General features: G+C 44.9%; 1 protein-coding gene across 1 annotated transcript in view; it reads left to right on the forward strand.

Moving 5' to 3' along the window:
• Nucleotides 1–22,528, forward strand: part of LOC119445757 (COMM domain-containing protein 7-like) — a 36,949-nt gene extending 14,421 nt beyond the window's left edge. Inside the window, exons 2-3 of the mRNA XM_037710039.2 lie at nt 4,538–4,708; nt 22,225–22,528. Of these exons, the coding sequence (XP_037565967.1) occupies nt 4,538–4,708; nt 22,225–22,431 (378 nt within the window). The 3' untranslated portion in view covers nt 22,432–22,528. The remainder of the gene's footprint in view (nt 1–4,537; nt 4,709–22,224) is intronic.
• Nucleotides 22,529–24,659: the final 2,131 nt, after the last annotated feature.

Genomic DNA, 24,659 nt, shown 5'->3' on the forward strand with positions numbered 1-24,659 from the left:
TGTTTTAATTAGAAGGTATCGGTTCAGTTCTCCACAGAAGTGAATCGTTGCCCACCATCAACCAGAGCACAGTTTTCATGGCTTTCTTCTATGGTTCAAGATATCTCCTACGCTTACCTTCAATGTTGGCTTGACAAGTGAGCTCGGGATCTCCTAACCCTGGAAAACTCAATTAGGTTTGCGTAGATTTAAGAGACTGCCAGAACATGGGTGTTCTGGCCCTGTTCCATGGTATTATGAACCAGGTTTCGCAAGGCATTCTTTACACGACAGGCTCCATAGGTAATGTGTAAATTCAGCTAAAAGAGAAGCTAGAATGCTATAAAAGAACAAAAAATGCTTCAGTGGCTACAAGTTTCCTGGAAATTGTGTTAATGCTCAAAAGTGCACTTGCTTTTAAAGGAAAGTCTGTTGGACACTAAATTTACAGCAATGGGTTGCACCCAGCTCCGTAATATAAAAAATGAGGATACGATCACGTAGGGGTGTGCGAATATTCCGAACGTTCAAATAACACATTTAATAGTGTCCTATTTGATTTGGTCCTCATATTAAATAGTCGCTATTCGAAAATTCTAAATCTCTCTTCTGATAGTGTTTCAATACTTCCGTGTCGTCGACTGTACATGATCAGGAATGAAATTGAAGCAGAAATGCGATTACTTTCATCCAATCCAGAGTGGACACATATTATACTAGGGCACGCTGCATTGCCCAGACAGCCAGCCTTTTCAGGCTAAACACGATCACTAGCAATGTGATGTTTACACATGGCATTCAACCGTGGGTATTGTTGGGTACTTTATAGATGCAGCCATCTGTGTCCTCTGAATGGATTAAACCAAACGCATTTCATTGCAACATATTTGATACAATAGTGGCACCATCCACTGCAACCATTGGAATTAGTTTTTTTGTTTTTTCTTTTGCCCGGCCATCGCCGTTGACGACATACATTTCTGGTTTGGTTGCAAAGGTATACACAAACTTTAATTGGCCCACAGGATTACCTTTATCTACTTTGCATGATAATGCATGATTGCGTATGCTGCGAAGAACACTGAGTTTGTGAACAAACTGCTTAGTTGTTCCTAATACTCTCCTCGTGCTTTTAATAAGTTGCTCTATAAATGTGCAGTATAATGACAGAAGCTTTCGAATGTTTCGAACATGAAATGAAACACCGAAACTGCCTTTCAGAGGCCACAGTGGCTTAACGCAGATGTGAAGCGCAAAGGTCATCAATGACACTGCATGTTTAATTGGAACGCTACCGGTTAGAAACCAACACGTCAGATTGGAATCCACACAGCAAGAGTCAACGTTGCTTGAACACAAATGTAATTAAATTCGCATCTGGCACTATGTATTCGGTTTGTATTCAATCCAGTCTCGGAAACTATTTGCACACCCCCCCATCAGGCACGCTTGCCTGCCTAAGTTTGTTACACTGCTCAAAGCACTTCTGGATCTCGTTCACTTCTGTGTGAAGTTTTTGCCCAAGAGCCAAAGAGATAGGGAAAGAGGAAAGGCCAGTCTCTGGTTTGCTACCTTGCATGAGGGTTGGGGGAAAAGGGCACCAGAAAAAATGGAGGAGGAGCAATATTACTCGCATCATTGCGCAACTTGCTGTGCAAACAAATTGTATGCAGCTATGATCATGTGAGTGCAAGAAGACCTTCAAAGTGTGCAATGACTTGTCGTATAAGCACCAGTCACTACAGCTCCATTATGTCAAAAGTCAAAAGTGAAAAGGGAAGATCTTTGATAAATAAAAACTGTTCGAGGAGAGATTTAAATGGTTGCCTGGTAATATCGGCAAATGGAGGTCACCCATGAAATATTTAGTGTTTCTTTCTGGTAACGTGACATTCTGCCAAGCAAGCAATTCGTGTGCACGCAGTGTTCTAGAAGAGATTCCGTGATTCCGTTGTATGTGGACGAAATATGAGTACTGCCCAAGCTTAGCGAGAGCATAGCACTGGCAGTCAACGCAGCAGCATCAGGAGTGGTACTGGGAATATACTCAAGTGTGATATGCAGCTGAGATGGTTTTCCTGACCGTCTAAATAATGACACCTTCAATAATAATGGGAAAGAATATGTGAGCGATTCAATAAACACTTCTCATCCAGCCTCTGATCCTGTGTTCTTGATCTATAACAAATAGTAAATTTTGCTCCTACACTGGCAAAACGCCTACGTTTATTGTGTGAAATGGCTTGGTTTTAGAAGACGCAAAAACAAGAAGCAAGTGTTGTCACTGCCCTAAAATTTCTGTGCTAGCTGGCCGTCACACCACATATTTTGATGGCCTCTCTGCTCTTCTGTTGAGTCATTTATCAGTAGAAATAGACCACATTGCATTGTTGAAAAACTGAAAACTACGCTTAGCCAACTTCAGGAACATTTGCAGAACCAAAATGGCTCACAGAAGAAAATGCTTTAAACTTCTCGATGTCACTTGGGCATACTGGCGCTGGTGTTTCAGCACCTCCGCTAATAATCAACCCTTTTCTGCTAAATGCATGAAATTTTGACCTTTGTTAACTGATTTCGGGTTGCTCATTTACTTTCCATTTATTGTGCTTCTAAAACAAGTGCACTGTTGTTTTATCCCAATCGGAATGCAACTGCCATGGTTAGGAACTGAACCTGGTACCTCGCATGCAACAGCAGAATGCCATACTCACTGAGACATAGTGATTTATGCCACTTTAGCATAGTATGTTCTTATGCTTAGAAAATATGGTTTTACTGAAGAGGCCTACCTCAATCAGTGCTCATTCTTTTACACTCAATTTGAGCACTACCTATTGTGCAGTGTCTGTGCATGCTAACTGCATACCTGCGTTCCTCCCTTAAAATAATTTTTAAAAAGAATATTCCACATTTGCTGCTGCCGTGTTCTTTCTCACATTTTGCAGAAAGGTGGCATTCATTTTTTGGTCGAGGTTCTTCAATGTAGCATTTGACACAGATACTTGCCTTGTTTGTAGAAAAAAGGGTGAATTTTCTTTTGTCTTAGGCCTCTTGGTGTCCACGTTGCAACCCCAAATTAATAAAGGAACCCATTCTCAAAAGCTATGCTTTGTCATACTGCAGGCATCAGAGGTGACATAGCCACTATGATTTATTAAGCATCACTCACTGCAAGGGCCAGAAATTAAGGCAAATCCACATTTCTTTCTTGAAATCGAGCAAGTAACTTTACTAAGTGTTTTATTGAAATTTCCATGTCATCGTGATAACTGCCCAGTCCCAGGACATGTTGGCCGACGGACTGACAAAAACGCTCGCAGTTGGGTGGACCAAGTCGGGTCATGTGCATTGTATTTATTCTCCTAAAACTGTAACGTCCCCTGGCGCCGTAACGACAGCAGATGTTATCACAGCCATAAAATGTGATCTTGCTGTGAAATCTCGACCAGAACACCACAGTGGTACTACATGCTAAATCATTTTTTATAACTTTATTAAAGGAAAAATGCAGGTCTCTGTGCATTTTGCTGCTGTGCTACTTTTCCATTTCCCCACTTCCTTTAGTTATACTGTTTTCTAAGTCCGTTCCCTTCCATTACCAGTGGCAGCAATAGAACTTTGTAGTTACGCAAAGGTTGGCTGGGGCTGCAGTTATGCGGCCTTCCTCAAGCAGTTCTTATGGGCCGCAGGTTGGGAGATGGAGGCTAGTGAGGCGTCTTATGTGGACAGAAAGTACCTCTGGTCAAGGCTGCATTGTAATTCGACTTATCGAACTGCGTAGCAGTGGTGAAAGATTTTATAAAGCAGACGGGAGGGTCACTGCTGCGGTAGCTCCATGGTAGAGCATCATAAGCATATTGTGTAAGATGTTGGTCTGGCGTTCACCTGCGGCAAGTTGTATTTGTGTCCGTTAGCATACTTATTATTTCTACACTTCAGTTCAAAAGAAAAGTTAGTCTTCCCTGTCCTCCCTGGCTTTATTGTCTATTGACATCGTGTGGTTGTAACAAATGGAAAATCGAGCCCCTAGGGTTCCCAATATTTCTATCGCTCATTATAGACTAGAAGTGATGCAGATGTTTCATGCAACAACAGTGGCATAGTATTGTCATGTAGTAGTGACAGTGAAGAAAACAGTCGCAAAACTGTGAATGACGAAACGGACTTTTTATTGTGCCCACAAAACCAAGTTGCACTCGAAGGACAACGATAGCGGCAAACACAGTCGGCAATTGTTGAAATCTGATCAGCGGCGAAACGCGTCGGCTTTTATACATGAATCATCGAAGGTTCCAGATTAATCCCTGGTGCCCATGTCTTCCAGAAAGTACTAGACAATTCGCGTCGCTCATACAATCAGATTACATAAGCGTCGGTGACAAGAGACAACCGATAGAAGCATCGATAACGTTCCAGAAACTTCCGATACATGCAGGCGTGTCCTGTGCCTAACGATAATGTTTAACATTTGTTAGCCGGTAAAAAGCGGTCGCCGGTAAAAGATAAACATGTACACGTGTCAGTATTATAACCACGCATGCATTGAACACTGCAGGCAAGCAGTAGGCCTGGCAGCGAGACCCTGTCCCTCCTGCTGTCCGAGGCCTCGCGACGTGGCTTAGACGCTCCTCAGCTACGCCAGAGCCTGGAGGGCCTCGGTCTGGACAGTGCACGTGCGGCCACCCTGGCTGATCGCTGGCTGGCATCTTATGCTGCTGCACCGCAGGTACCTGTTTTGGCAAGCACTTTAGTGGATATTTCTGTCTGTTATTTTTATTCAGGCCTAAAGCATAACAATTTGCTGTTTATTTCCTGTGTTATATTGTCATGAAATGACACTTGAGCACGGCGTTAGGCACGGCATTGGCAAGACAGACAGCTGGAGAAGTTGGCGTCAATCCTCTAAAACCCAAGTCGTCAGTTTTCACTTCCTTCTTTTCAGTGCCCGCATCTTGCAGAGCACGCACGTCCCAGTCATCGTAACTCGTTTCTTAACGCAGGCTCGTGACACCTTGTGGCATTATTCCCTTGCCAAAAGAAATCATTGACCCAATGCTTGCTAAACTAGAAATCACAGAATAACGGAGCAGTGTGCACACATTAAGCGCTGCACAGTATTGGGCATTTTGCAAAGTGAAAGTCACGTGAGATCAGGACTGTGCCGACTTAACGCACAAAATACGGTTTGAGGCGAACATGGACTATCTCCGAGTGGTGCTGCCGACTCCGAGGCGGTACGGTACTGTCCGGAATGACCTCGTAGTTAATTTCACCAATGCGGTGTAGCACTTTGTAAGGTCCAGTGTCGACTAAGCAGCTTCCCAGACAATCCCTGGTGACGGATCGGAGTCCACACCCAGACTTGGTTGTAGCGCTGTGCGTCTGTGCCCTGTTGCTTCATGATTTGTGTGCGTGCGAGCTGGCGAGCTTCCTCTGTGCGTTGAGTAATTTGCTCGGCATCGGAAGTTAAGGAAGCGTCGATGTCCTGTGGAAGCATTGCATCTAGCGTGGTCTGGACCTCACGCCTGTCGACAAGACGGAATGGCATGAATCGTGTGGTTTCCTGGATTTCGGTGTTGTACGCAAATGCAATGTATTGCAGGACCTGATCCTAAGTTTTATGCTGCGCTGTCTACATACATAAACAGCATGTCAGCAACGGTTTTATTTAACCGTTCTGTCAGTCTGTTGGTCATGCAGCATGCAGCTCAGCTTGAACATGTCCTCTATCAATTGGGCTGTAAAGGCAGTTCCTCTGTCAGTAATCACGTATAATGGGGCACCATATCTGAGGACTATGTGATCGTAGGCCGTGGCACGATGTACAGCTTTCGTCTTGGTGTAGCGTGTTAGTCTGTGGCGACTATAATCCACTTGTTTCCGCTGGCTGACAAGGGAAAGGGTCCTAGCAGATCCGTGCCAATTTGATCGAATGGCACGCTAGGTGGTGCAATGGGTTGGAGTAACACCCCTGGCTTTATCGACGGAGATATTCTGCGTTGACACTCATGGCAGCTTTGCACTTAACGCTTGACCGTGGCAGCAAGTCTGGGTATTGTGGTAAGAGTAAATGAAAAACCCAAGTGTCCAGATGTGGGCTCATCATGGCAGGCAAGGAGAATGTCACCACGGAGGTCGACAGGTACGACCAGCAGATACTGTTTGCCGCTGGCACTCGAGTTTGTCTTGTACAGGATACCCTTTCGAAGGCAGAAGGTCGAGAGACTGCAAGAAAGGTGTCGAGGTATTGTAACATTCTTGCCTTCTAGGTGATCGATGAGAGGGCATATTTCGGAGTCCTCGCGCTGCCGTAAGATCAGGTCAGATGTGCTGAGGGCCTCAAGGAATCTGCCGTCTTCATCCATGTCATTATTGCAAGGTTTGACAGGAGCATGCGACATGTCCGCATCTTCATGTTTGTGTCCCGATTTGTAGACGGTGGTAACGTCAAACTCCTGCAGACGCAGACTCCATTGTGGAAGTCGTCTGGATGGGTCTATTAAGTTGGCCAACCAACACTAGGAATGGTGGTCTGTCACTACATTGAGATGGCGACCGTAGAGATAAGGCCGAAATTTCATGATGGCCCGCACAACTGTTCGACACTATCTCGGAGGTGGAGTATTTGATTTTGGCACATGAAAAAGTGCGACTGGCGTAAGCGATCACTCACCCTACACCTTCCTGGTGTTGAACAAGTACTGCTCCTAGACCGATGTTGCTTGTGTCGATATGCACCTCGGTGTCAGTGTCCTCGTCAAAGTGAAGAACACCACGCGTGCTTGTCTAGGTCAGACGTGCCTAACTGCCGCTCTACGTCATGCACTGTGGCCCAAACCGCTGGCCCCAGCCGAAGGCCCCCGAAGCACCGCGTGCAGCACGGCTGGCCTCGAGACCCCGGCGACTATGGCTCTATGGCTCTGTGCAATTTCATTGAAGTTAATCGGACAAAACTAAGAGCCCCCACCTAAAATTGTGGAGCGGACATCGAGCCAGCCAAAGCATCACCTGAGTGAGTACCTCGACAATCTGCACCATAATCTGGCCAGGCCACATCTCTGATCACTGCTTTCGAAAGGGCCACTAGGTCAACCGACGCCCCGGCTCAGTAGGCCCGGTCAGTTAGTGCACACCATGGACACAGACGAGCTTGTGGGCGACACCGAATAATCCGGAACCCCATTCACATTGGCCACTTCGGTCAAATGCATGCAAGAATCACAGAACATTGTCCTCCGTCTCGGAAACCACATCAACCTAGCTACCGCGTCAGCATTTCACCTCACAAACGATATAGTCACGGCTGCAGCACTCACTCCATCAGAAACGAAAGACCTTGACATCCACATCAGGCACACCCAGAAATTCATAAGCACCTCCACAAAGGGAGAATCCATGCTCGTGAAAATCCTTGCTTTGCAGACAGTCATTCACAACGGCACCGAGCCACAGCTTACAAAGCCAGTGAGCCAGGAAACGCACCTGGAGTAGTGCGAGGATTGCCAATAAAATCCCGGACAAAATTACCACTTGCATCACTGTCAGGGATGCAGAACTTCTCAGAACACGATGCCTCTGTAAGAGTGAATGTGTCCTGATCACAGTACGAGGCTCAAAGCTCTCGCGCGTCGCGCTAGTGAGACGGGTAGTCACATCAGTGGCTTTCTACAGGCCGAATGCGGTACAGTGCGCATTATGCCACATCATCGGGCACCGAACAAATGTCTGCCCCACATCATAAGATTCATCTTTGTGGCGGCATCGACCCATATGACTACGACGGCAACGAAGCCTTGTGCAACGTGAACCTTCTTCCGCGTGTGGAGTTCACAGACATAAAAGACTACCTCGTTCACGGCACAAGTTTCGCGACCAGGGATGAACTAAAGGCCTACAAATCGATGGAGGCCCACAAATGTCACAAGTGGATAGGTGCAACAGCCACGAGTGAGGGACCTCGGAGATGGCCGCCGCGTCGTCGTCCAGATCAGTTTCGGCCATTGCATACGAAGGGTGTCCTGCGAAATGCAACCAGTAGCGATGTCACTGCTAATATGCTTAGCGGACTACTTTCTCATCCAACCAGCGACGTGGCCCGCGCTTGTCTACCGATGCATAAACAGTCAGTAACACGACGCAGCTTTACACAGCACCTACCTAGAGCAAAACCGCTCCGTCAAATCTTGCATATGTTCTGCAAATTTAACAAAAATAAAGTATTTGCCACATAAGCGATAGTGAGTTATCGAACTGTTCAAGTTGTAGTTATTACTTTACTGCTAATGCGTTTAACCCACTGTTTCTTGAACAGCAGCCTGCGACGTAGTGCGCGCCCGTCTCCAGCTGCGTAAACAAAGGTGTTTAACACGCTGCAAAAACTATAGCGTTGCCCGGCAGCTTAAAGCAAAAGCCAACTGCTTTGGTATTGCTCGAAAACATACCGGAAATGAAACGTTTACCGCTCACGTGGTATTGGGTTGCAGAGTTGCCCAAGTCTGTCCGATTGATATGCCGGAGCCACGCCACTCTTCATGGCTCTGTGACCTCTTTCGTATGCTTGCATTGATTGACGATGACTTTTGGGATGCAGAAAAAGCCGACGTCGGAGGCATTCTGATCTGCGGGCTTCTTTTTGGTGTGGTTGTTGCAACCAAACACGGGATGCAGAAAAAGCCGACATCGGAGGCGTTCTGATCTGCAAGCTTGTTTTTGGTGTGGTTGTTGCAACCAAACACGGCACAGTTTATCATTTTTACTGAAGCCCTACCACAACTCCTGTACTATTGTATCTCGCTTTCCCCACGCATACGTTCGTCCAGTTGCCAGGTGACCTGAATGATGGCGGAGCAGTCGTTTCGACGCTAGCGCCATCTTGGGGGCGCCGCCCTGTGAAACCCTCCTATAGGTGCTCATACTGTGATAGGAGACGGCGGGTGCACGCATGTATAATTAAGGAATACATACCAGGATCCGTGACAATTGCCCCTTCCCACTCGTGGTATGCTTCACCACAGTACTTTGCATATACCTCACCGCGTAACACTGCTGTGTTGAGGCGAAACTGACTTTCGGAAACTTGCATTGTATCATTTTTCTACCATGGGGAAAATAGGTGTTTTTTGTATGTTTCCACAGTATGTTTTTTCTAAAGGAACTACTGTACTCAATATTTAATGTAATACATAAACAGAAAGCAACATGAATGCACTTTTCACGCATAAATGTTTTAATAACGAGATGTATGTCATAAAAAGATATAAATTGTTAAAATCAAGATCGTGCAATAAAATGAACAAAGTTTGTAAAGACACACTTGTATCTACCAAGAAAAAAATCTTATGAAAATTGAGATATGCAAAATGTATTGCCGTCTATTAAGCACTATCTCCGAAAAAATAAAAATTTTCATTGAGCAGTTGTTTCGCTACAAAAGTGTACTGCAAGCACTACAGTTGGGCATGCCGTGCTGCGGCCGCTGATGTTCCGGGCTGGTTTGCGTCGTCGTCGCTTTCAGACTCTAAGTCCGATAAAAAGTGAGCATCCTCTGACTTGCTGCTATTCGATGTATCGATAAGATCAGCCCCAGAGGCAGTGGAATTGCGATATCTGAGACCTCCCGAAGCATGCGCTTCATTTTCGGAGCCAGACGTTTTTTGCATTCTGCTTTGACGATCGCGAAACTTCGGAGCGCATTTAAAAATCACCGCTTGACAGGAAAAAAGCGAAGTGCTAAGAAAACAAAAATATAGTTTCACCTCTTTCATGTTCGATGGCACAGTGTGTCCGTGAGCGGCGCGGAAGGTCTCAAAAGCGGCGTTTCATACCATCGATAGAGAGCTAACCATGCCCAATGGGCGTGGTACGGAAAGGGTTCTGCAACGCGTCATGCTTTCCGAGCTTCAAAGCCATTGGCGAGGATTATAAAAGTGGAGTAAACGCCATTGCTAACAGCGGCGAATTGTTTTAATGAAAAACATGGCAACGAACAGCAAGAAGCTTGGTAGCAAGTAGCTAGGCCTAGCATTACTGTGGTGGTGGCTACGACTGCCAGCGGATCTACGTGTGAGAGCGGCAGTGGCTTCGATTAATGACATTTCAAACCTGCGGTCATGGTTAAAAGTCCAGAAATTCAGACAGCTAGTTTGTTGCATCCGAAATTTCAGACGTTCTTATACATTGACTATGGGGTACCTGGCGGTGCCCTGAACGTCTACGAATTATCGAGCATGTCCGGAAAATGGGGCGTCCTGAAAATCAGTTGTTGGCTATTCGATTTTTTTAATATTGGGTACACAGTAGAACCCCTCTTACACGTTTTCCACGGAACCGTGAGAAAAACTTAATGCCCAGGAAACATATTACGTGAACATCCTCTTAAAATCAGGTGAACGTGCTGTTAAATATTAAACCGACACTATGCATGGCTCAGCCTCTTAAGGATTTATAGTCATTATAGTCGATGACAGCAAATGAGGAATTGACGGTGACTGCCCAGCAGTCGGAATAATCGGTAGTCTGAAGTATCGGATTTGGCAGAGAATGGAGTGACTTATTCCACTAGTGGCCGAAAAAGGTGTATTCTTGGATTATCACTTTTGGGAATACATTCACTTTCACGTGACTAGCGCCAGACACGTTGACGTCTACAAGTGATGGCACTGTTGGCACAGTGCAAAGCACGCTATCTTATCACACGTGATCTTATCACAGTGCCAGGATCACTTTTGCCCGTCGACATGTCCAGTGCTACGCAACTGAATGTAATATCTTCAAAAGTGATTGTCTGGGAATATGGCCCAAGTTTGTAAATGCGTTGCTTCGCGCACGTATGCTTGCCTGTGACCTGTTCAGTACATATTTCCACTATTTTCAGGCTGTATCTTCAAATAGACAAAAGTACAGTCAGTGCATGCACTGAATCTTCATTTCCTGACAACATAACAGACCTTGACTGAGCTGCGATAGAGGTCACGGGTGGAGTTGGCCCCACTTGAGATTGCTTGAAGAAGTTGCCGAGGCCCTGTCACTATTTAACACGTAAATGGATAAACATTACATGCGTGAAACTCGCAGCTTCCAGCGTGCTAGCAGTGCTGCTAGGTTTGGCCATAGATAGCCAAATTGGGCTACGGGAAAAAATTTTTGGCGTCGACTTGGACGAGTTGGCTATGTGGCTATATTTGGGCTACTGAAAATCTGCCACTTGGCTGTGTTTGGGCTATAAGTGGCGCCCTAATCCACGCTCCAGAGGTGGCTCTGATCGGGTAGAAGCAAATCTCGAAGGCTGTGTTGTAGCTGGCTGAGCCGGCCGCGTGGCTGAGCGTGCGTGCGTGCGCGAAATGACCCCCGCCTTTCCTTCCCTCTCTGCGCTGTTGTCTGAGCCGGTGGCTTTGATCCGTGATGCACTAAACTTACACCCTGCTTGGCCGTTAGGCACCCGATCTCCGGGAATCGGGATGAACCTGGGCGTAGTGGATTTTTCACAGTACACTGTACTAACATGGCTATGCTCAGGAAGGGAGAGCAATAACATAGGGTCGGGGTCGTCGGGCGATCATGGAGCCAACATGAAAGAAGGGAAGCACGGGTGGATGATACGCTACAGTGTGTTCATGGCCATGTCTTCCGGATGACGTATCGCGACGGGCACAGCTTTCGACCTACTCCACGTTTCTGGGGCGAAGCTTTACTGCCATTTTCACTTTCTTGCTAGATGAATTTTTCTTCGTGCTTAGATTTGAGATTCATTTCAATAGGTTGGACGTAAGATCGGATCCGCCTCAGAGTGGATAATCCAAATGTGGGGAAGTGGGCCAAGTATGCGACAACGTATAAAGAATGGGAGCAAGACCCCGAGCCAAAGGAGGGTTCTGGTGCTTTTACTTCTAGATGGTTTGCCCGTAATGTCATGGATGCAATGACGTTACTTTCTGCCAATATCGAAACATGTTCACCACGATGACATCAGTGCACCACGTCACGTAAACTTCACCCACCATGTTAGCTTAGCTTGTGAGGTGTCATTCTGCTGGCTTGATGACGCGGGTTTGATTCCCGGCCATGGCGGCCGCATTTCGATCAAGGCGAAATGCAGGGACACCCGTGTACTTAGGTGTACGTTAAAGAAACCGAGGTGGCCAAAATTAATCCGGAGTCCCCCACTGCGTCATGCCTCCCAATCATATCGTGGTTTTGGCACGTAAAACCCCAGCAATTATTAGAGTTTTAGAATACGGTCCTCAAACGTATTGGGACCCCAAAGAAATAGCGTCGAAGCCACTGCGCATCCGCAAGACGGTAACTGTGTTTGGGTTTTGCGTCGGGCACGCTATTTCATCAATTTAGCGGGAGCCCCAAAAGCTACCCCAAAAGCTTTCGTCACCAAACATGGCGGCGCCCATCGAAGCGACGGCTCCAACCTAGCACAATATTGGGCTCGATTCGTGGTAACGCGTGAAGTTCGTAGAAGTGATTGTGGTTATCGCTTTCTCTCAACATGTGTAATCAAGATTGATTAATTATACGCCACTGATTATGAATTCAATTGTCGATTTCATGGCTCGTAGGCCTATCACAGATTGACTTGGCTGGGTGATGGTGCGTAAGGTTGTTTACTCAAAACTAAGCGCAACAAGTTGCATGCTGCTAATCGAATAAGTTCTAAATTGTAATTAAACACGAAAAAACGCAGTCTAAATTACTTTTCTTATCATAAAATGATATATTTTATTTTAATATTTATAACAGCTTTTTTTTCCTTGACGCCGTAGTGACGCTGCAAACGCAACATGCTATCCGCAAACGCAAAACGCCTATTCCAAAACTCTTCATTCTTGCATGCCCCAACGATAGCACCTGCAAAGCTCTTTGGGGCCCCAAATTTAGAGGCCCCTATTCTAAAACTTTATTAGCCATCAACATGGTTTGCTTTTTGACAGTAACCGGTTTTCACAGCATTACCACTGTTATCAATTTGTTGTTTACCATTTCTCTTTGTGCACTGTCGCGGCTTTTACCATTTTGAGCGAGTTAGTTCGGGACGTGCTCGTCGCCGAAAACGACTGCGCGCTTCTTACACTAGTGTGCCGGTTTGTGCAGTAATCTTTTAAAGCTCCGCTTACACTGATTCAGACAGTGAGTGGCATCTGTTGCCTGTTCCTTTTCTTAACGCATGTTCTTGGCGTGTTAGAGACCTAAGATGGCGGCCAGGTTATTTAAATTGACACTATATAGGTAGTGTGTGCCCCAGCTAATCCGAGCCAAGCTAAATGAAAAAAAAAACGAGAAAACAAGATAGGACAATGAGACAAATAACGCGAGATATCATAGCGCGAAAGACTTGTTTTAGCGCATCAAAAAAGAAGCCGTGTGCACGTCGCTGTCACAGATCGCTGGAGAGCTGAACTTCTACGCCGTAGGCAGAGATAACGTGAGATCGATGACGCTGAACATTTGTTTGTGTTCACGACAGCTAAATAGCAGAGTTCGTAGTTAATATTACTGTAAATAACTAAAAATAATAACTTAGTACTATCTGTCATAAAATAAAGGCACTGATTCGCCCTCTGCAGCGATTCTCTGGAACTTAAGAGCTTCCGGGGCCAACCAAAAAGTGTTCTGTGCAAGCATGATGTCGCTGTTGTTGATGTAAAGGGCCGACCATCACGGCGGCACGGACATTTTGTTATGACGGGTTGTGCAAAAAAGGATTGCCGTAGTCGAATGTGAAAATGTATACACAAATAAAATTGCAAATAAAAATGGCTATATTTGGCTACGAAATATTTTGCACTTTTTTTCTGTATGGCTACATTTGGGCTACAACTTCTCTAGCTTTTGGCTACGCTGCCTCGTCGGACCTGGCAACACTGCGTGCTAGTGGAAATGAAAGGAGGCAGAAAGCAGCTAATTTGTCCAATAACTACATCTGACGTTTGTGCTTGAAGCATTTGAAAAACTTGTGCAGCAGGAGATTCGTGACATAATTTAATTGATGTCGTTCTACGACTAGCTTGAAAAATGTTACAGGATCCCTTTAATGCTGCGTGGTGGTTAAAGCAAATAACTGTCTTGTTATTTTTGTTCTTTCACCCAGTGTCATCTCTGTTACCTTTCAGAAGTCTTCACCAAGCCTTGTTGCTCCTATTTCCAGGCATCAGTAAATTTTATGGCCCTGTCCTGACGCCCATGGCACACACATTTTTTTGCTGACTATAGTGGTGGCACTTGCATTTGAATGTGAAGGTGGTGCAGGAGTTGATGAAGGAAAGAGCTGTGCCCAAGATGAGCATGCAGAGTATTTGTTGCTTGATATATTGTCACTATTTAACACGTCAATGGACAAACATTAGATGCTCGAAACTCGCACAACAACCAGCTAATGCAGCTGATGCAAACATGTGCAGCCCTTCAATGTGTAGCTGCTTGGCTTGGCTTGCCCTGCGGTTTGGGCATGGTCAGCGACTACTGGATCGACTAGGCTTCGCTAGTTTTGGTTTCAAGGAGGTGCCAGGGAATTATTCAAACCAATATATCGCTCCTTTTGCTCAATTCCGTGGCCACATTGGCACATCATCGTGCAGGCAAAGTCCAAATATTGAACGGCACACTGTAAGGTGTCTGAAATTTCTGCCAGGACCACAGTACCAAAGGCCATGGCGTGTCAAAAGTGCACGTTGGTGGTGGTTGGAAGTGCGCAGCTATGGTATCCAGCGCTGTTGCCGTTTTTCTTTTAGATTTTTTGTTCACTTATAGGCGGTACACTGGATATTTTCATATAATAATATGTCAAAGTTGCAACGTATCATGCGGAATCGTTGACGGAGTGACGACATATCAAAGGGGATTCTAATAGTGTGTTTTTTTTTAATAGATGGAGGAGGAATAAACTCTAATAAAGAAATGAGCACGAAAGAGTCTTCGCCCTAGTTGGGTGGCGTCCTGAGTCCAGGAGCCCTGGCCGTTCTCTGCGCTCTGTCCACCGGCTTAAGGGGTCAGCGTCAAGGCTCGTCAGTCGGTCATGGGGTGGGCATCTAATCATGCAAAAATAAAAATAAATACAGGATACAAATGTTTTCTGTCGGTACTTCTTTAAGGCACCCTGAAACACTTTCTGAACATAGTAAAAATTGTTGCTGATCTTCGGTATGCACCTTCAAAGTTCATCACAAAGTTCCTGTGAACATGTGAGCCGAATATTAGTGCACTGCATGCAGCAGGAAATTTAGAATCTCCTGTCAAAAGCAGTAAAATATTGTTTGCTCTCGCTTAAGCAATGTCATCGTGCAGCGGCCATCACAGGCAGCTGGACCTACAACACCTATTGACTGATTTCAATGGGAGAACATTCTTTGCAATACAGTTATTGCTCATTTGAGTTTAAAAAAATGAAAAAATATATTTACAGTGGAACCCAATTATACGAATTTGAGGGGAGCACGCAAAACCGTCTTACAATCTGGGCGTCGTATAATCGAAAAACTAAGAATATAGGCAGTGACGCCCAGTCTTGCAAAAAAACGGGTACAGACCACCTGAATAAGCCCGCGGCATGAACCTGCACTGCTTCCAAGGAAGGTAGATTAAATTATTTAAAAATTACTGTATTCAATTGTAACAAGAGTTTATTTCATGATTTCATTGTTTGAACTCGACCCTCGCGTTTCACTCGAATAACGACAAAATTGACCATTCTAAATCCCGCGGTTTTCAGTGTTACATTGGCAACCTGTAACTTTACGTCTCGATCCAATCTATAGACAAGTCGACCGAAGTCAGGACTTGTTTTTGGTACAGTGCACTAGAAAATATTGGGTAGTGGAAGAAGCGGCAGCCTAGGCACGAGGCATATTGTGTAGAAGCTCACCAGATGGCGCACGCACTCACTTCCCAAGGACTGGCTGAGGGAGTCTGCGGCAGAATACAGCAAGCGAGTGTGGCGGCACAGAGTTTCAGAATGCTGTGTTCATTTTCCTCATGCCAAATATGTTAATATGGTTTTATGAAAGCAACCGTAAGATCTCTAGCATGGGATGGCTTGGCCCGGTACGTACCTGCAATGTCTATTATCGTGATGCACACACATCGTGCTGCAGCAGCAGAGTGCACATTTAGCATCAAAATTTCACTTTTTTTTTACCCAACTGCACCAGTCACAAGTCCCGTTCAAAACATAGAAAATATATTTGTGCTGAAAGCATGCATACTGTTTCATTCTTCTATCATTATGATTTGAGCAAGCGATGAACTTGTGCATTTCAGAAGCATGAGCCTCCTGCAGACAGTTTACTTCAATCGCAGTATCAGTGGGTAGGGGGGAGGCATTTTCAAGAAACGTACTGCAACAGAAGAGTTCCGTGGTAGAGAGTACACAATACCAATTTCGTTAGAGCGGCTCAACTTCACATATCTTGAGGTCTCCCGACTCTTACCTTTGGAACGGTTTACGGACGTCATAAAAAAGTGCAGCCGTATGGTAACATAAAAAGCTACAACCTTCACCGTCAAAGATTCTGCATGGCTGGCGCACCCTGTCCGCTTTTGGTGGTTTCTTTTAACAAGAGAAATAACATCCATAACACTCTCATGATGCAGCTCCTGTGTATTGAATGTGGCTGTGAAAAGGTTTGCTATTCTTCGAATAAACCTGAAAAGCCATCCGGTTGGGTACAGTAGGCCACCATTGTCTCGCAGCCTGGTGTACTGAGCAACAGCAAGACAATGAACATCTTCCTTCTTTGCGAGAAGCAATTTTTGGCATTCGTCACGCTCCAATTTCAACAAACTTTTTGGCAACATAACCACAAATATCAAAAATGAGCCAGTCGTCACTTTTTACTTGAACACGAGACATGGTCTGACACAGGGCCCTGCTTTTGATGCCCTGCAGTGGGAATGTTATCATCAAGAAAGCTTTGGATTATGTCAGTTTTGCCAGGCTTTGGACCTTCCATCATGTCTGGCTAAAGGAGGGCTGTAAGAACACCAGGCTCAGCATTCCCATTAGCAACAGATCTGGCAAGCCCTTAAAAACTTAAACAAGACACAGTAATGAGAAACTGTTGGGGTGTTGGATGGTTATTGCAACCGCTTGACTGCCGTGCTATACCAAAGAGATCTTTAACTGGGTCCTGACTCAGCTTTGAGGTCATTAAGTACTTGTAGCTAACATTCTTTGTCAGCAACGATAGAACACTTGCAACTGTGACTCTCAGGCCAACAGCAACAGATGCGGACAGGAAGCCGACCACCTGCATGCAGCTGCCATTTGGTCAGGTATGTCAAAAACGAAAGAAGCTTTTCCACAAAAGCAGATTCTGGCCTCAGGGCTTGGTTTCGAAATCTGGATGTCATCATTTGAATGATGTCTCGGATCATCCTGCAACAAAAATGCACCAAAAATTTATTTTCTAATATCCACACTGTCTACCATTGTTTGAATATCATGCTGGGGCACTGTCACATCCAGGCTGTCGTTGCCATCTGCACAGTCATCTTGGGATGATGAATCATGAACGTCGTGATGAGACAAACGCACCTTCTTCGTGCGTGCAGCTGGGCACACTGCAACGCACTTTCTCTCTGGTCTTCTCTGACGCATTTCCTTTGAGAGGTAGGATGGCAAATTGGACAGAAGTGTGGGCACCGCGTCGTCAGTCAGCGCTGGTCTGCCTCGAGGAATCCTTACTTCCTCGCCGTTGATGAAGTGAACATAGTCATGCAAAATAAAATGCGCTTCAATGTGCCTCTCACACACAGTTGAAGTCTCGGAGAGTGGCTTATCTTTGCAGTGAAGATTCCTCTCCCAATGTTTCCACCGGTCATTGTCTATAGGCACTCCAAAAAGACACAACATGCTCCCATTTACTTCCCAAAAACCAGGATACCCGCTCTTGCATCCGGGCGCATAGCAATGCATATCGCTTTTTTTTATTCTTCTCTTCCATTATCTAAAAAGCGACAGCAGGGCAGCATCGAGCAGAGAAACGGTCACACTCGGCACTTTCAGTAGCTTCACTTGCAAAAGCACAAAAAGCACGCTGGATTGTAGCACCAAAAACGATGCGGTAAAGAACTTGCAGCTATGCGGGCATGCGCGGGCTCCAACCGGCACAGTCTCTTCGGGAAGAGCACACAGCGCCCCTAGTGGGAGTCTTCGCTCTTGGCTTCACGCTGCCTGTGCGCCCAGCCCTCTGCTCTTTCCACTACGTACCCAATACTGTATTTCTGTATTCAGTTCACTGTATTTTTGGTTGGAATCGACACTTTTTGCTGTGCTTGTGGCTGGTTACGATGCTGCAGTGCTCTATGGCATTTTGCAGTTCAACTCCTTTCATTCATGATGTTATGGCAACGCAGTGCATTCGGTATGACGGTCGCTTCGAGAGATGAGCAATTTTGATGTCCGAGAAGCTGGGAAAGTCCGCCGCGGCTTGGTGTCTCGACGTCGACGATTTGCAGATGGCGGGACCAGCGGCACGCCCACTTTAAGTGCAAGGCCAGTCGGGAAAGCTCTGTGCAACATGAATTGGCTTGGTACTGACACCGAATGAAATGATCGTGCGGTCTTTTAAGAAGTAGTACTTAAACCTTAAACAAGCTCGATGGCAATTCTCAGGCGATCACTTTTGGAGAAAGTTTCGCTTTCGCGAGACTCGGCTTGTCGCAACACTTAACCCCTGGAAGTATCTTGGTGCTGCTAGCAAGCTTAGGACAGCACCAGAAACACTTGTTGGGGACGCTTTCAGTGCCGAGTTACGCGAAACTTCGCGAAAGTGAAACTATATACGAGAGTGAGTGCCCGAGAAGACCGCCTAAGGAAAGCTCTGTCTCCTCTTCAGACGACCATGATGGGTGAAGAGAACATTTCCGAATTGCGATTCCTTAACTAAAGTACCATTTAGTTTTCCGTTCATCTTGCATTGCATTATTGCTTTTATTTTCTTTACTTCACGTGACTGGAAAGTCGCCCTTCTCGTTACAATCGCGGTCGTGTTACATTCGGGTAAATACGGTATTGCACACCCGTTATCAGCCGGCTGCAGTGTGCTTACGTGCCAGAATGCATCTGCTTAGAACTTTTGTTTTCCCGGACGGTACCAGAGAGGCGCCCTATGAAGCGGGTCGGTGTAAAATTGCGTCGTATGATCGAGGTTATTAATACATTATTTCTATGGGGGTTTTGCCTTGACCAAACCAATTCGTCGTAAAATGCGGGTCGTCGCATGACCATGGGACGAATAATCGAGGTTTCCCTGTATGTCTGTGATCTCAAAAAGACAGAAAAAACACTTCATCTTTGCCCTGCTGTGTGTGGCCTCCGAGATGAAAAGCGTAGCGTAGATACTGCAGCTGCCACGCGTTGCTACCATGAGCTGTCTTGCATTCAACTTTTGGGCGGGGCCAGCGGGGCAATACTCTCTTGCGCCCCTTGCCGTCTGTGTGTACTGTGTAGCTTCCAGCGTGCTAGTGAAAATGAAAGCAGGCAGAAAGCAGCTAATTGGTCCGATAGCTACATCTAACGTTTGTGCTTGAAGCATTTGAAAAATTTGTGCGGCAGGAGATTCGTGACATAATTGATATCGTTCTATGACTAGCTTGAAAAATGTTACAGGATCCCTTTAATGCTTTCCTGCGTGGTGGTTAAAACTAATAACTGTCTTGTTATTTTTGTTCTTTCGCCCAGTGTCATCTCTGTTACCTTTCAGAAGTCTTCACCAAGCCTTGTTGCTCCTATTTTCAGGCATCAGTAAATTTTATGGCCCTGTCCTGACGCTCATGGCACACAGATTTTTTGCTGACTATACTGGTGGCACTTGCATTTGAATGTGAAGGTGGTGCAGGAGTTGATGTAGGAAAGAGCTGTGACCAAGATGAGCATGCAGAGTATTTGTTGCTTGATATATTTGAGAGAGAGAGAGAGAAATAGAAGAGAGGAAAGGCAGGGAAATATATTTGAGGAACATATAACCTGGTCGGGGCAGTGTTATTGGGAGTTTAGTGAATCGCATATTACAGTAAGATGGGTATAAGTGTTCACTGCCAAGATGTCTATAGTCTCTGTAAAGAAATCTTGTTCTTTTCATTCAGTACCCGCCGTGGTTGCTCAGTGGCTATGGTGTTGGGCTGCTGAGCACGAGGTCGCGAGATCGTATCCCGGCCACGGCGGCCGCATTTCGATGGGGGCGAAATGCGAAAACACCCGTGTACTTATATTTAGGTGCATGTTAAAGAACCCCAGGTGGTCCAAATTTCCGGAGTCCCCCACTATGGCGTGCCTTGTAATCAGATAGTGGTTTTGGCACGCAAAACCCCATAATTTAATATTTTTGCTTTTCATTCAGTAATGTTTTCTCTCTTACCATGATATTTCAATTATTCTGGGCTTTATTATAGAAACAGGTTTCTGTGCTTGAAGGAGGTAAGTGGTGGTTTTAAGATATTAGCCTGAGAAGAGCTGCAGAGGTTTCTTCTCTGCTGCAGTGGCATGCCATTGCACTCGAACGAAAGGCAAACAGAAAGACAAACTAGAAGCAACATTTACTATTGCACATTTGCCAGTGTGGATGGTTCTGGTTGCACAGACGCTTAGTTTTGGGCTAAACCACACTTAGCACCACACTGTTTATACAGGTGCATCAGTGCTCACCCTACAACATGAAAGTTCACTGAACACGTAGACAGAGCAAATTTCCCTTCACCCGCAACCCTGGGATTGTCGACATCATACCACCCAATGAGCAGTGTTGCCATGATTGTCTGAAGCGTGTCGCTAAAGTGAGACAATAAAAGTTGCTAAATTTCTGCTAAATTTTACTGCAAGGTCACTAAAATTGTTGCTAATACTTCCGAGTAAACTTCAGTTAATGTATGCATTTTGAAACTCTATAATACATGCTAGCATGGTGTAAATACATTACCGAAATGTCGGTTGTTTGTCTAGGGTCCGTGCGAGTGAAGAATAAGCAGTTCATTTACGAGTAGTGTGTAGTGGGCTTTTATTTTATTACTATACTTACATAATAGTGGACAATGGCAGCTGAAATTCATTATTTTGTGTGGTTCCAAAAGCAACACGATTCAAATGAATACTACAAGCAATCTGATTTTCCTAGAATGCAAAGCCACTTGATCCACATTATCCCTGAAAAGTTTCTATTTCTCGGCAGTCCTGAAAGGATGGCAAAATTCTGCAAGATGCACTAGGTCGCGTATTAACAAAGCAATGACAATTACGTGACCTTTATGCAGGTCAAATACTATGCTTCCGCTCCTTGGTTTACCTGAAGGCTTGTTGCAGCACTGATTTGTCCAAAACCCATGCGATAAGCAACAAATGTGTTTTGAATCTCGCAACAAAGTTTGCAAATGTCCACCAAACAAACATATTTAGTGAAAGTGCAGAACCTTGAGCGTTAGACCCATTTATATCGGTCCCCTAAAAAAAACAAATTGTGCATTTTGTGAGCACACTGTGAATCATGTGAAGGTAACCGTTTCGTTGTCATGGTCGCTCAACCTACGTGTCATAGAGCCAATTTCGGCCACTCACATGTAGCTTTTATATAATAAAGTGCATTCTAGAAGACTATCTTTTAAGCAATATTCCTAACTTCAAAGTTGTTAAGATGTTGCCAATTGTTTTCACGTTGTTAGAAATGGTCGCCGGTCGCTAACATGAAAAATTGGTCACTAAACAGACAAGAAACTCGCTAAATCTAGTGATGAATTTGTAAAATGGCAACACTGCCAATGAGTAGCAGAAATAAATCTTGGAAGCCATGCTTTATCATACAGAAAATGATAGAAGCGACTATAATACATCATAGCCACCATATTTGGGACACTGCTTACGCTGAGAGGCCTTGATCAGAGCAACTTGGCATTGTTTCCCCAATAGCCAGGCAAGTAGCACTGTCAGGTGTTCTATTGAATGATCCAGACCATGAAATGCTATTTTGCAGCTAAATTTGTGCAAGAACAGATCTGCGGTAAGCTGGATACAGTTTTTTTTATGTGCAGAGGAAAACATTAATGTATCCATATGTGTACAGGTTTTATGTCATGATGTATTGTTTGATTAAAGCAAATAGAAGTGCGTTCACAGGCACTTCTTTGCCAGTCAACATTCAGCGCTATAGAAGTCATCTATTTGGAAACCTTTGTACTTACATGCTTACAGCAAACACTGGTGTTTAGGCAGCGAAAGTGTTGCTGTAGTGACAAATGCTTTTGTTTTGGCAGGTGCGGCCCTGGCAGCTACGAGACGTGGAGTGGCGTTTCGGAGTCACAGTGGCCAGCTCGTCTCATGAGCCGCGAGGCAGCTTTGTGCAGCTTCGTTTGGCACTAGCAAATGGACAGGACGTACACGTTGAGATGAACCTCGCTCAGTTCTACTCATTGTGCCACGAGATGGAGCAGGCCAAGCTCACTCTGGAGGCCTTGCGTTGAGATTCATTACCCCAATGCTTCACGTGCTGCAATTTACGTTCTCTAATTGACTGTTTGAAGGATACCAATAATAGTCATTCGTCTTGTGCCCAGCTTGTGGTGGTCTTTGTGTACAGTTTTCTTAAATAGTATGCAATACACAGTGCACAAGATGAGTTTAGTTTCATAGCAAGTTTTACAAAATGGGCATGCTTTCCGTGTTATACTACTTTCAGAACACCACAAATCGTCTGGGCTATTGGTAATAAAAAGAATGGTTAAGCATCAGAGTTTTTCTTCTTCAAAAGTTGTCGCAGTTCTTGTCACAGTTCTTGTCACAGTTCTTGTCACAGTTGTTACAGTTGTGAAACCTGCAGTATAGCATGATACAACTTGTGACACATGGTAACAGGCAGCACGAATAACGACGACAAAGAAAACCATTCTCTCTCTGGCTGCAGCTTAAAATTTTTCGTAGCAGTTAAAATTTGCCATTAAGGTATTTGCAAACGATAAATATATTTAAGCTGTTAATGTCTTTGCTAACTGCAGTGAGTAGCCCATCATCTTGTGTTCCATGGACAGTTTACTTTTGAACATTACTGTCACTTTGTTCAGAGCAAAGGTGTTTGCACATTGGTCACTCAGTGCAGCCACAAGCAACCTGTCATATCAGGTTTAGTTCATATGACACTGTATTTCACTGATAGTGCAATAAATATTTTTCATTTGTGTAGAAAATTAGATATCTTCATGGCTGGGCTTGTAATTCTAGAGTAGCTGCCTCACATGCAGCACCTGCTGCACTAAGGTAATAGCTGCAGTGGTCTTACAACTACACCATTTGTGCCATTTTTGCTGCAGTTCTACTTGCCTGCACCTGGCTGCACCCACTCAAGTGCCATTTGTGCCAAAGTATGGTATTTTTGCCTGCTTTCAGGGCAAAGGAACATTTTCAGTAGGGGTGTATGAATACTGATATACGTATACGAATCAAATTTCTGCCACATTTTTAGAATATTTGGTGAAAGACTTGGCCAAAGTCGGTGTGTTGCACAAAGCCTTTCCACAGCGCTTGGTCTGTTTTGGTAGAAAATAATAATAATAATCACTAAAGAAATTCTGGAATTCTGGGTGCTGAAACGAGGAACTGATTGGTAGAACTGCAACAAAAGCGGCGATTAAAGAAAGCTTGATAGTATGTGGGAAAGGTAGGCCCTATTAGCGTTTGGAAGGCACGCAGATCGTATCGGATAGCTGGTTCATGCTCACAGATTTACACATTCGCGCACACAGTTCAGAACTTTCTGTCAACACGTGATCTTAAGCACAGAAACAAACTTCTGCGCACACTGTTAGTTGCTGGCTGGTTGCCCGCGGTCCTGAACGACACTTAATGGCCATCAAAAACACATGCACATGATCTCTGAATCGGTCGCCAATTAGTCGCTCATACGAGTATATCAGTGGCAAGATTGCCGCAGCGGCTTGTGGGCTGTATCACATTGGTCAACAGCGAATTTTCATCACAGGCACACTGCCCTGGTCGTTGGGCCGAATCAGCACTGCTTCATCGGTAAGGTGTCAGTGACTAAAGTAATGATTTGTTGCCGAATCGACTCGTATCTGTTTGCAGAGTTAGAATGACACTCGGAAAGCTGACAAACTGCCCAGTAACGAAACTGAATGTATGGGATGCTACCGTTTCCAGTTTCCATCTTTGTGACACATTGTATGGCGGCATCTCGTTCTGGACGCCATTCATAGACACACATTGGTCTCTTGTCAAGCTTTGAGCATCATTATTTTACACATTACACATTTTGTGTTGTGCAGTAAAGCATATCGAAGCACATCTGATATTTGGAATGCACATATAACATTTGCCATCACTCTTTGTTGCATGCCTGCCGGCTCAAATTATTCTAGCATACTCTTAATTTTTGTCTTTCTTACACCAAGCATCGTAGCTTTGTTCTCGTTAGCCTACAACACTTTATGTAATTTATGTAACAATTATATTTTATTGTAATCACATGTAACAAAAATTTCTTGCCTAACCAAATGCAAGTGTGCATCATACCACATGGTGGTATACCAACCGTGAGAAGACGAGAAGCTTAGTTTACTTCTGCGGCATTCACTGATTGCACAGTAATAAGAAGCTGCACCAAATGGCTACACATTATTGCTGTACTGCTGCACCAAGTATTCCAAGAAGGCCAATTTCACTGCTCGAAAACTGCTCC

The sequence above is a fragment of the Dermacentor silvarum genome, chromosome 3 (assembly GCF_013339745.2).
Source record: "Dermacentor silvarum isolate Dsil-2018 chromosome 3, BIME_Dsil_1.4, whole genome shotgun sequence".
Taxonomy (NCBI): Eukaryota; Metazoa; Arthropoda; class Arachnida; order Ixodida; family Ixodidae; genus Dermacentor; species Dermacentor silvarum.